The sequence below is a fragment of the Camelus dromedarius genome, chromosome 7 (genome assembly GCF_036321535.1).
Source record: "Camelus dromedarius isolate mCamDro1 chromosome 7, mCamDro1.pat, whole genome shotgun sequence".
NCBI classification, from domain to species: Eukaryota; Metazoa; Chordata; class Mammalia; order Artiodactyla; family Camelidae; genus Camelus; species Camelus dromedarius.
This window is the reverse complement of record NC_087442.1, coordinates 46,352,773-46,366,170: the sequence shown is the minus strand read 5'-3', so window position 1 is coordinate 46,366,170 and position 13,398 is coordinate 46,352,773. Positions and strand designations below refer to the sequence as shown.

The window sequence follows — 13,398 nt, the reverse complement described above, 5'->3', positions numbered from 1 at the left end:
AGGAAAAAGAAGACTTTCCAAGTAACCGTCATGTGAAAATTATCTTAAAAATTCAATATTCCAAATGACATCTGAAGCAGAGTGTAAGTGACAAATTGGGAAGATATGTTTTTTTCTCTTGTACAAAATGACTCAATACTTTAAAAAATTGCTACACATAACTCTTTAAAAATTATTTATAAATCCACTAAAATAATTTCTTAAAAAAAACAATGTAGGTAGCATAGCAGGTTATGTCTCCACAGTATACCTATTCTGTGCTGTCAACATCTCCCTTTGTGGGTGAGGTCCACTGTACACAACTTTTGACAAACCATGCTGGGATAGTGCACTCTCAGTCAGAGCCATGGACCCAATGCTGGAAGGCTAAAGAAAAGAAATACGAATAAAGGAAAAGCCATTCTGTTAAAGATGAATAGAATATACACACCAGTACACCAGTAAGAATGACTGCCATGACATCATATATCTTAAAAATATTCAGACCACCTAATCAATTTTCTGCTCTAAGATTCAACAATAATTAAAAAACAAACCACAGAAATATAGAAGTTTAAGTTCAGAAATTCTGCCCCAGAAATACATAACTGCCACATACACACAAAACTTAGACTAATCCATCAGAAGAAGAGAAAAATTATTTCAAAATGAATGTTTTTAATGGATTTTTTACAATCATATTGCAGTTTAAACTTTAATGATTTTGATTTTCTCATTTTACTTTGAGAATAGCAAATACTCTATGTGGTGTTTTATACTTTTTAAGGTACTAATAAATTGATCAATTTTTTTTTTTTGCCTCAATAACCAGACCCTAATTTACAGCAACTTCAAATCTTAGGACCAATAAACTTACTTTGATAAAATGTCACTTACTTCGTGATATACAGATGGTTTGGATAAAGATGGAATTGTAAAACTCAATACTTTGCTATGTCCTTGTTTGTCAACTATTTCCTACGAAAGTGAAAGAAAATATCTTACAATATTTATTTTTTACACATAAATTTAAAGGCTAAATTAAAATTGTTAGTCTAAAAAAAAAAGATCTGCAAGGAAAGGAATTTTAAAGTCAACTAAAATCTTAAACTATGATAATCCATTATCAATTATTCATAAACACTAGGAGTTAACGTTCCCCTTAAAATTGTGACATAGTTTTAAGGATGAAATACAGACGTAGTGTCTTAATAATCATTGCTTTTTCTCATGCAAAAAGTTGTATTTTCTAAATGAATTAACATAGTTATGAAATATGTTAAGAAATGGCCCGTAAATTTTTTTCCATTTTAAAAAAAGTACAAACCTTAAGTATCTAGAATATCATACTATTTAATATGCAAACACTATTAGTAATGTAAACTATATCTTAAATCAACAACATGAACTCTAGAGACAGTCTGGATTTTATGGAATTCTTATTGGTCGATATTAGAGTAGCTCTTTTCTCCAAAACTTTTTATGAAGATCACAGACAATTTACAGACAGTGGATTTTAAGTTTAAAAAATTTAAAATTTAACACCGATATTTTCAGATACCTCTCTAAAACAATTTAAATGGTCTGATTTTTAGTCTTCAATCAATCAAAAAATGTATATTTACATAATTGTATGTATGCCCATATAGCCCTCAATCTCCACACAGTTATTTTTGGGAGAATGAGCTATGAGTCATTTGATGTATGAAAAATAAGTATTGGCTTTACTAAAATAAAAAGTAGTTGCTATTTTGTATTCTCTCTTGCTGAAAGGATTATATATTTGCTTTTGCTGGAAAACATTTTGTTGATTACATTAAATACAAACCAAATTGTAAACCCCTAGAAGAAGAGCTTCAATGCATCCACTGCTATGCACATTTCTGCTGGCTGAGACGGCAAGGTAGCACCAAATCAGTTCTGGAAGAAACTGCAGTGTAAATCGAAGCAACTGCTCCTCTCCACTGCGATAGAATTCAAAGAGCTGGTGACAGACAGGTTCTAGCAACTAGAAGAAGGACAAAATATTAATTCAAGGATTGGACCATATTTGAATGGCACTGATACATGAAATATAAAAGGTTTTCCCTAATTGGTTACTACTGAAATATACAAAATGTTTCCTTTAGGTGGGGAGGGAAGCCAAACTACTCATGGGTATGCTATTTAGTAAATCTATGACTCTAGTGGAAGGCCAAACTGCAAAATAAGTGTGTATGGAAGCACTTTGTAAACTTTAAAACATTCTGTAATTCTAAGGTAGTATTGTAGTTTTAATACTATATCTTTTTAACTTCCTAGAATGGCTAGATTGTGAGAAGTTTTTTCCTTAATACCCTTAATATACTTTCTTTCAGATAAAACATGCCAATATATAAATGACTGGATACAGGTTTGGAGAAGTTGAAGTGGGAATCCTAGGTAGTTACTGTCATATTGCCCTCCTGAGCTTATAATCAGACAGCATCTGACAGTAACGACCTGCATGTAGAGTAGCTGAACAATACAGAACTCCTACATTGAATTTCCTACTGTAACCATGGTTAATTGTCCCTGAAAAATCTAGACATTGCTGTCACTTTGCTTTAAACATGACTTGGAGTTACTGATAATCTTTCTCTCTCCCACCACACCACCACCATTATCCAGTTACTAGACCTGACTGTATCTTTAAAATAGACATGTTTTTAAAAAATCAGAAAGTCAAGACAAAAACCTCTTATAAGTACATATTATCCTAAAGCATATAGAGTATCACACACAAGTCATCAGCAAATTTGTCAAGATACTCACAGGGCTATTTTTCAAACAATCAGGCTATAATATTTTCAATAAATTATAGTTCATTCACTTCACTAACTTAGGCAAAAGATTTAAGTCAATTTACTAAACAGGCTTTCTATTATCATTAATTGGAATGAACAGAAACAAATTTAAAGTGGATGTGTTGATTTCTAAAAAAGTTAAATATGTAAAGTAAACTGGGTATAATTAAAGTCAGTATTATTTATACAAGGTATAGCAAAAGTTACATTTCAATAAACATCAACTAAATGAAACTAGTTTTTCCTATTGAAAAATTATCTAACTTCTGACAATTGAACATTTTTTTCCACTCTCAAAATGGTCGTTAGAGGGCAACAGGTATCCACTGTGGCATGGGAAATGTAACAGGATACTGGAGGGTCAAAGGCAAAGTGATCCCATTCAGAGATAGCAAGAAAAGCTTTTAGGGTAGGAATTTGGAAGAATAGGGATGGGAGTGGTAGAAGAAAGAAAGACTGGTAGTGGAATGGTTAGCTTTCAGGGTGGAGTTTTTAAAATTTCTTTGTGGACCAGTGTCAGTAATCTTGTACTGTGTGTTGTGACATTCCTCATCTTCAAATACCTGGGAAAGCTTTGATTAAATCAATTGACATAACAAGTATTTGCAAAACTGTGAAACTTTAATTTGAGGTTTTATTCAATTATTATGAAAATTTATTCAATAGCCTGCATGAACACATAATCAATTTTAATCAAAACACCCCAAAAGGCCTTTAAAATTGGTTTAAAGTCCACAATTAAAAAGTCTTGCTTTATGAAAGCAGAATCAAGTGAAGACAGATTCAAAAAGGACATAGAAATTATATATTGAAATGAGATTAGATGAAATTGTGCATATCAAACCACTAGAGATAAATACCAGGATCTGTGCAGTGTTTTCCAGCTTGCAAAGTACTTTCATATATATGAACCCATTCAATTTCCACAACATTTTAGGGTACAATGTCATTATCCTTATGTAGACTTCTTACATAAGGAAATTAAGACAAAGAGCTATCTACTATAATCAAAAATCATACAGCTCACAAAGGTCAGACTGGAGCCAAGGCTTTTTAACCCCTGTATAAATATACCTGAAAATTTTCAGAAAAGAATAAAACAATATTTAATGTGGGAAATACAGCCAGAGTTTGACTTAATCTAACCTGAAAATACTTGAGACAAGCAATGGAGCATTAGAACATGCTATATTGCTAGAGTCTCCTTTTAATTTTTGAATGTATTTTCTCATGGAAACACTGTTATGCTTGGTGGGTAGGTTTCATAGTACTATTAAGAGAGAACTGCACCTCAAGTATATTTTCATGTGTTAAATGATCTTTTTATGGTCTAATCATCACGTACTCTTTCCATTCTAAAATACGTTCTGAATTCTAAAACAATTGAGTTACAAATGAACTTCTACAATAATTTGTTCACAAATAAGAAGTCTGCATCCCATGAGAATTTAATGATAATAAAAATGTGACATTCAAATGCCTTAAATGACTCCTTGCTACTCCTTAAATTCCTTGCTTCTTCTCAGACTTCCACATGCTAGCTCTACAGCTTGGAATGTTCTTTTAACATACACATCTGGAAACATGTGAATATCCATCTGGACTCAGTTAAGCATTGTCTTGAAAGCATGTATTTACTTATTTTCTCCCTTTTTCCTCTTCTGGAATAAAGACCATGTGCTACTCTTCTTTGATTTTCTATTGTCTAGCACTGCAGCTGGTTTATTAAGGGGACACAGATAACTGCTGAATGAATAAATGAATGCCGTGGCCCAGACTTTTACAGGCTATCTCCAGCAAGGCAGAGAGGTTGGTAGACAGATAGATAAGAAGAACATGTGCAAAGATGGTTTTCGGAATATGGTAATAATTCTATTTCTTGGCCTGGGGGTGGTATATTGGAGTTCATTTTACCATAATTTTTTTATTCTACCATGTTTTCAACATACAGTATTTTTCTCTTATGCCTCTACCCATTGCTTAAAGGTAATCAGCTAAGGGAGGAGGATATAGCTCAAGTGGTAGAGCATATGCTTAGCATGCACGAGGCCCTGGGTTCAATCCCCAGTACTTCCTCTAAAAGTAAATAAATAAATAAACCTAATTACTTCCAACCCTCAAAAAAATAAAAAATAATAATTTTTTAAAAAGTAATCAGCTAAATACTCCATAGTATATATTACAGTTCTTTAAGCATATACTTTTCTTTTATATATGTTATATTTCACGATAAAAAATGAAAAATCAATCAAATGAATACTACTAGCACAATAAACTGTGAGAGAACTTACCTCACTTTGTGGCTCCTGGATAACTTTATAGAGAGATGAAACTAAAGAACTCTTGTCTTTCAAATTTGTGGCATAATTTGGTAAAGATGTTTCTGGTAGTGTCTAAACAAATTTTTAAAAATACATTTTAATTGTATGAAAGGTACAGAATACAATTCATATACAGAAAATAGATTAATTATTGCCAGAGATTGGGGGAGGGAGAGTAGGCAGGAGGGGGAATTGGGAGTAACTGACAGGTATGGAATTTCTTTGCGGGGTGATGGAAATGTCCTAGGATTAGATGCTGGTGCTAGGGCACAACATCGTGAATAGTCTAAAAACTACTGTATTTTCACCTTATAACAGTGAATTTTTTACCATGTGAATTATATCTCAACAAAAAAAAAGTTGTAAAAATAAAACCAATTGTAAAAATAAAAATATACTTAATCCTCAGCATCAATAGGGACATAAATTAACATCAACACTTCCATCTTTGATCACACTTTGGGATTAGAAATGAGAATATAAACCAGTTATGAAGCCAAAGATATATTTTTTGTAGCATTATATGAGTTACAAATCTCATGAGCAGTATTTTATCCTGTTTCTTAATAAACATGTTGTATAAGGATCTAATGTTTCAAACCTTAAAGCCACAGATCATCTATCAAAGTAACCACTGAGTTACGTATTACGACTGTTAAGTTAGGTAAGGCTGTTCTACTTTACAGAGTTCAGGGGAAATCTTTGACTTCTCATAACTAGAGAAAAAGATAGCCACACTATCAACAGACTCGTTTTCCTAATGCCATTTTAAATATTGACAATTAATCACAGCTTGCTAAAACCACCCTTTCAGAAAGAACACCATGACCAGAGAGGAATAGGAAGAGATAAAACTCCAGGAGTAAGTCAGACTGGTTTTGGGCAAAGTAGTAGGGAAATCTGAAACAAACAAACAAACAAAAAAACACTTCATTATAACAAATGATAAAAACCTAGCCTTCTAGAATATACCCCTTCCTTAACAACTTCTGTCTCTCAAGTATTTTTACCCCATGAAAATTATTTCTTTCAATCAGTCAATCAACCAACTAATCCTGCAGTAGATATAATGTCTCAAGATCTCTCTAACAGTCATTCTGAGATATACACTGTTTCTTACATGTCCCATATCTTAATATTTCATGATTTTAAATGGGTTATAGTTATTGTATATAGGTGTATGTGTGCATCAATAGACATATAAAAATTAAACAGCATAAATTTTTATAATAAGGATATTTGATTCATTCTTACTCTACTGTGAATTTTTTGAGGGCAAGAACTACCTTATTGTCTCTCCTTCCACAGCATTCAGCACAAAGCCTCATACTCAAACCCTAGCTGAGGACATTTATTACAGATGAACAAAATAAGAAATAAGTACTGTCACTGTTCACACTTCAGTAGATTGTTTTAAAATAGGTCGCATTTCACCTTAGGATATATAAGTGAATAGATTCTTTTTTTAATTTAATAAGGTAGGTTTTGTTTACCAGAATTGCAAGCAAATGTGAACTATCTGGGTACCTTCCACCATTCTCAGGGTGGGGAGAGTTTCTCTGCAACTGCTTACATAAAGAGGAGATTAGGGCTTTCTTTAGTATTTCAAAAGCATGTAACAAAAGATCTCCAGGCAACATTCCATTTCTGTTATTTGATCAAGAGTAACTTAATATATTTATATAAAAGGGAATAATAGACAAATAAATAACAGATTTCTAATTGCCTGAATGCAAATGAATCTAAACTATATATGTAAAACACATTATTTTATATATATATGTGTATGTATGTGCATCTAAACATAAAATTTTAAATTAAGTGAATTGAAATATAAATATTAAAAAAATTAGTGAATAGAAAGATTATTACATACAATAGCTAGGCTAAAACTGGAAATTCATTAAAAATGTGAATTACAATTTTCAGTTTATGTACCAATTAACACTCACAAAGTAAAATATTTTTTGTGAAACAGCCAAAGGCAGTTAGACGGAAGACAACTCTTTTCTGAAAAGACAAGTTCTAGAAAATACCCTGGGCCTAGGCTACTACTGCTAAATGAGATGAAGAGTCTCCTAAAAATTAGTAAACTATTATATTTTATCACAATTCTGTCATTATTTCATTTTGTGAATGTGGGAAAAGTTACTTTTGTCTTTTAGAAGGGGAGGAAATATAATTTCTGTGTTATGAACAGTGCTTTGAAAATCTTAAGATCTAAAAAAGCTATGGATTTAAATACTGTTACAGCAAACCTTTAAATTTTTTGCACTGTACTAGTCCAAAGGTACTGCCCTTCTTAAATACCAGCTAAGCTTTCTCACTTTTCAGAAGGCAGAACTGGAGACAAAATAAGTAATAATGGGAAATTATGTTAGGAAATTAGTCTTGGCAAAATTTGAAGAAGACAGATGCTTTATACTAAAGTATCATTTAGCAGATGGCTTTTATAAAATGTAAGGAAGTAATATGGGTTGAGTGGAAGACAATTAATGAAGATGGGCAGATGGGTAGAGAACCAATAAATAAAACAACTCTGTTCAACAGTGTTATGCATAAGACTAGATTTAGAGTCACATATTGAGATTCAGTGACTACCAGAAAAATGAAAAAAATAGAAGCCTAAAAATCTGCTGGATAAATCTACACATAACATTACAAAAAACACAATACAATCTGAAAGATAATATTTTACAAATACATCTTTGAAAAGATAGAGATTGAATTAACTATTCATTAAATCTTAAAATAATGAAGTCCCATTATTGGTACACTAAGAGAATACAAATGAGGGCCCATAGCTAGAGTAGATACTAGTTTTCCAAAGACACCAAAAAAAAAAAAAAAAAAAAAAAGATTTGCACAAAGCAAATTATGTTCTCTCTGTGCATTTGAGAGAATGCTGAGTGAGTTTATGAGGTTGGGAATTCAGACTGTAACCACAGAACAGTGTAGAGCTAAAATCATCTTCATAGACTACTGACTTCAGTTTTTCTGATGAGGATACTGAGACCCAAAGAAGTTATGTGATTTGTCCAACATCATAAAACCACCCACAGGAAAAGTTGGGATTAGACTAAAGGGTTTCTGACTTCTCAGCCCCATGTACTTTGTACCATTTACTTTATCAGTCATGATGACCTTGATCTTACCAGTACCATGGTTATTAAATTAAACAACCAAGCAGAGGCACAGATAGATAGATAAATAATCCCTAGACATTCTTTTGCATGTATTTAAACCAAAATATGTAATTAATATCACAAAACATTTTAAGACAAAATACTCTAATTTAAAAAAATATACTTAAGAGATTTATTCTCATGCACTTTCCTATCTTCTATTACTTTTAATATGCTGCTGATTCTGCCTGACAACCTTAATCCCTTTATCAAACATAAACAGAGCTGAATTCAATAAACATTAACACAGTTCAAAACAATTTTCAGAAATGCCTACCAAATTAATCAAGGAATAGGAAATACCTTCTCTTACACTTGACAATAACTTAAAACATTTGTTATATCAAATTAATTGAAAATTTAGTAAATTTAACCTTGGAGGGTTAGGGAGAAAAGTTAGATAACTTTTTATTTCATGGGGCCCAGGATTTCACTTCCTTTCTCCCAAGGGAAAAGTTTCCTCCCCAGGAGGGGAAGGAAATAAACAAACAGATGGGAAGGGAAGGGTCAGTCATGATTTTCAACTATCTGCCTCAACAGATTTCAGCTATCTGACCCCTCCCCTACACTCCTCATCCTTTATCATGCCCTCTTGCCACAACTCCCATATTAAAAAAATGGCTAACTTGTATTTGCTTTTGCAAATTTTACCTCACCATTAAACATAAGAATGCCCTACAAGTGGTATTCAACTGTTAAACTTGCCCATTTTCATCAACTTGCCAAAAAAAAAATCATGATAATGAACCATATTAAACACACTTAAAGCAGAAAAAGCTTAAAAAACATCTTGAACATTTATTCACAAAGACAACATATACAGGGGGATAAAAGGCACATACAAGACTTAACCAAACTATTGAAATATGTAGAAGGCACTATATACCCTGCACTTTTATAATATTCTACATCACTTTATGATGAGTTGGGGGACCCATAAAAGGATACCCAATTCATGACTATAAAAGCTGAGGGAGTGAAACTCTTTGTCATTCATCCGGATGAGCTAACAGTGATGGGTAAGGCCAACTACAAAACTAACAGGAAGCATTGCTTCTCTCAAGGACATACTGAAGCTGAAAAGTGTCATAAAAACCTCGATTGTTTTGAGTGACTACTGTATTCTTACTCAATGAGAAGCCTTGTTATCTAAAGTCATAGATATCAAAAGCTTTGCTGTTTAAACATATGTCAGTAAGAATGAAACATCCCACTCTTGCCTGGAGAATCTAAGTCACCTAGACAAAGAGAAGGAGGCTTCACATAAGGGGTTTCTGAATACGACATTCCACACAGATATTAACTGTAGTTTTCAAGACAACATAACCCTGGGTCCACTTCACAGTCCAGGCCAGATTTTAACACCATTACACATGGCTTTGCTTTGTTTTGAGCCCGTCAAAATACTGTTTCATTTAAATTTCATCTAAACTCCATCTTTCCTCCAAATCCCGTAACAATTTTATTTTTTCCTTTGTTTGGTAAGATGCCACATGGTACCTATTGTATAGTCTCCCTCACTGAAACAAGCCATTAAGTCTGACTTTTGTCCAAGGTTTTGGGCTAACTGGGCTGGACAAAAAAAAAAAATGACAGTTTCAGCCCAAACCTTACATTCGTGTGGTTCACAATCAGGAAGCTCACATAATTATATGTAACAATAAGACCCAGAGGACAAAAAGAAGGTAATTTACTGGCTAAAGGAACATAATTTTAGCTATCTTTAGATAAGCTTTAGAGAAGTTCATGAGACAAGAAATCGGTTTTATTTTCTTCATCAACTAACCAAAAGTTACACATCCCTTATATAGGCACTGGGTTAGCAAACTAGATCCAATGAGAGAAAATTGGGCAAATAACTTCGTATCTTCTCCTTATCATTGATCATGCCCACTCCCACAGCCCCCAAATTGGGAGAAAAATTTCAACACTGAATCTTTGACGGTGGTTGGAGAGAATGACAACTTTCAGAGATTTTAACCATTCTTTGTGGTGTTGCCATAAAAGAGAGAAAACAAACCTTTAAACCACTTGGGTAAAAAAAAAGGAATCAATTTCCTAGAAAAGACTACTATGTGTAAATAATTCCCTAATGAGATTTTTGGAACATATTTTTGCTTTCAAGGCACTTAGCTTTTTAGGCATTAAAAAAAAAGCCACTGGAATTTAATCCCCAGACAAAACTTTGGAATATAATCATTATATTAAGATAGTAAATATTACCTTAAACTCTGACAACCATTCCTCCACAACCCCTTTCTCTGAAGTGAACATCTTGCCACATCTGTTCTAAACCTTCAACCTGAAAGTTAACATAGAAAAACGTTAAAATTTTGATCAGATTTTCTTTATACTCAGATTACCAAGGATAGAAGTAATCCTATAAAATTTAGTTACTTTATTATTTGTGAAATTAAATAAGTTTCAAACATAAATTACTGGGTTCATTTCCAAACTGATGTGCAAAAATAAGCATTAAAATGTAAGAATTCTAACAAAAGTATAAACACCATAACATGATGAAATTGGCTGTGCAATTTTCATTCAGCTTTCAATAATGCCAGTTGCAAAACATACTGGACATTTTCCCCTAGTTTCAATTAAATTATTCCAAATAGATAATGCATCTTAAAAAACTACCAAAAATATTTTAAAACTGTGAAAATGTAAAAACACATGCACCCAAAATTGACTTTATAGAAAGCATTAAAGTAATTTAATTTGCTTAAAGTTCAGTTCTTTACACCAATAACAATCTAGGCAAGCCAACTGTTTCCCTGAAAGCTTAATATTCATAACACAAAAGTGAAAGCTTAATATTCATAACACAAAAATATCCAAGATCATGACCGTATTCAATAATAGTTATTCAGAAGGTTGAAAATTACTTAAGTATAAATAAGGGGAAAAGGAAGCTAAAGGAAATGCAAAACAAATTTATCTCAGCCAAAATTTTTGTCAAAGTACAATTTAGTTTTTCTCACCCATCCAGCTATTTTAGAGTGGACTTAAAAACTGGTTAGTAAAAACTTTATTAGCTCTATCTGAATTTCCTAACCTCCTAATTCAGGCACAAATCCTGCATTAGGCTTCTTAATTTTCATCAGCATTATCATGTAGTAGAAACAGAGGTAGAATTAACAGAAACTGAATCCCAACTCTACCCTTACTTGTAATATAATCTTGGGCAGGTTATTTGCCATACTTTTTTTCATTTGTGAAATAGGGATAAACACAGCACCTACTTTCAAGGGGTTATTGTGAGGATTAAACAAAAAAATGCAAATAAAAGCACTTATTACAGTACCTGACAACAAAGTGTTACCACTTATGTACTGTTATTAATATAATTAATAATATAATTATATTCTTACATTCTCTATAATATACGAGAATATCAACTCGTATAGCCTCTGCTCAGCCATCTATCAAAGGATACAAATAACGTCTTAATAAACAACACAGGTTCTTGCAAAGAAATAAATCTTAAAGCTTCCGTTGTCTAATTTCCATTAAAAAACATGGTTAAGAAAATATATATATATTAATTCATACATGAAGAATTACTTGAGATAAATATTTTATCTTTTCAGGATAAAAAATAGCCCTTTTATTCTAAATTTTATCCCTGGATCAAGCCAGACTATCAAAACCCCACATATTTGTACCATATTATTGATTTTATAAAACTGTCCATTCAGATAAACTGAGCTTTGGAATTATATCCAAAATGTTACTGAAAACCCTGCTGGATCACAAATTATCCCCTCTAAAATCAAAAGAAGGAAAAAATTCACATCTTCAGTTTTTAGCACCAGGAAAAACTCTCCTTTAGAGTAATTGGGTTGCCTTTAAGTTACAGATACTATGACTCATAACAGATTCTCTTTGCTTTGATTTTAATAATCAAATAATTTTTGCCCTAACTCTGTCCACAAAAAAGCAGGTCTAGATTAATCTTATCTATCACTTTATATTATACACTTGCCCTTATTTTCTTTCTACCTATAGCTACTTATTTTTATCCTATTATACATGTTTGTGAAGCAAAATGAAGCAAGGTAAATATAAATGCACATGAATTTCCTTTTGCATTTATTCATTGCTTAGTAAATTAGGACAGAGAGCAATCACAAAGAGAACCACACTACAAGCTACAGAGAACTGGGAATGTAACATTTTTACAAAAATTCAAAATAGTTTTCTAGTTAAAATTAAGACTAATTTTTAAAAGGTTGAAATGAATCAAGAAGGATATGCAAAAGGATCAAGAATTATCAAAGAAATCTTGAAGAACAGAGCTGGAGGATTTGGACTTCTAAATATCATGGCTTACTATAAAACTTACCAAAAACCACAGTACTTAAGCCAGTATGGTATTATCATAAAGTATTATCATATCAGCATTATCCAAAAAACCAATGGAACAGGATAGAATAGCCAGAAACAGACCTATACATACATGATCACCTGATTTATGACAGAAGTGACACTATAATTCAGTTGGGAAAGGATAGTCTTTATTAGAAATGGGGCTAGATCAACTGGACAGATACAAGGGGTCAGGGGTTTGGGAGAGAATCATAACCTACTAGATCATACCATACGCAAAAGTCAGCAGCAGTTGGATCACAGATCTAATTTTAAAAAGTAAAACAAAGCTTTTAGAAGAAAACATAAGAGAATACCTTCATAACGTTGGGGTAGGCAAACATTTTTTAAACAAGAGGCACAAAAGCACTAATCATAAAGGGGTAAAAAAAAAAAGATAAACTGGACTTCATTAAAAGTAAGAACTTCTGTCTGCCAACAGATAAATGGATAAAGAAAGTGTGATATACACACATCCACACAGTGGCATATTATTCAGTCCTAAAAAGAAAGAAATCCTGCCATTTACAACAACATGCATGAACCTGGGGGACAATATGCTAAGTTAAATGAGCCAGACACAGAAAGACAAACACTGCAAGATCTCACTTATACGTGGAATCCAAAAGAGTCAAACTCATATTAACAAAGAGTAAAACAGTGGTTTCCAGGGGCTGGGGTGTGTGTAGGGGCAGGGGGAATGGGGGAGGTTGGTGA

General features: G+C 32.5%; 1 protein-coding gene across 3 annotated transcripts in view; it reads right to left on the bottom strand.

Annotated features, from left to right (window-relative positions):
• Nucleotides 1-13,398, bottom strand: part of HYCC1 (hyccin PI4KA lipid kinase complex subunit 1) — a 62,362-nt gene that overhangs the window by 22,724 nt on the left and 26,240 nt on the right. For all 3 annotated transcript variants that reach the window (XM_031455040.2, XM_010987178.3, XM_031455039.2), the window contains exons 2-6: nt 10,534-10,612; nt 5,096-5,197; nt 1,808-1,987; nt 877-957; nt 251-366 (exon numbers count right to left, since the gene is read on the bottom strand). In XM_031455040.2, coding sequence (XP_031310900.1) covers nt 251-366; nt 877-957; nt 1,808-1,987; nt 5,096-5,197; nt 10,534-10,584 — 530 coding nt within the window. In that variant the 5' untranslated portion in view covers nt 10,585-10,612. The remainder of the gene's footprint in view (nt 1-250; nt 367-876; nt 958-1,807; nt 1,988-5,095; nt 5,198-10,533; nt 10,613-13,398) is intronic.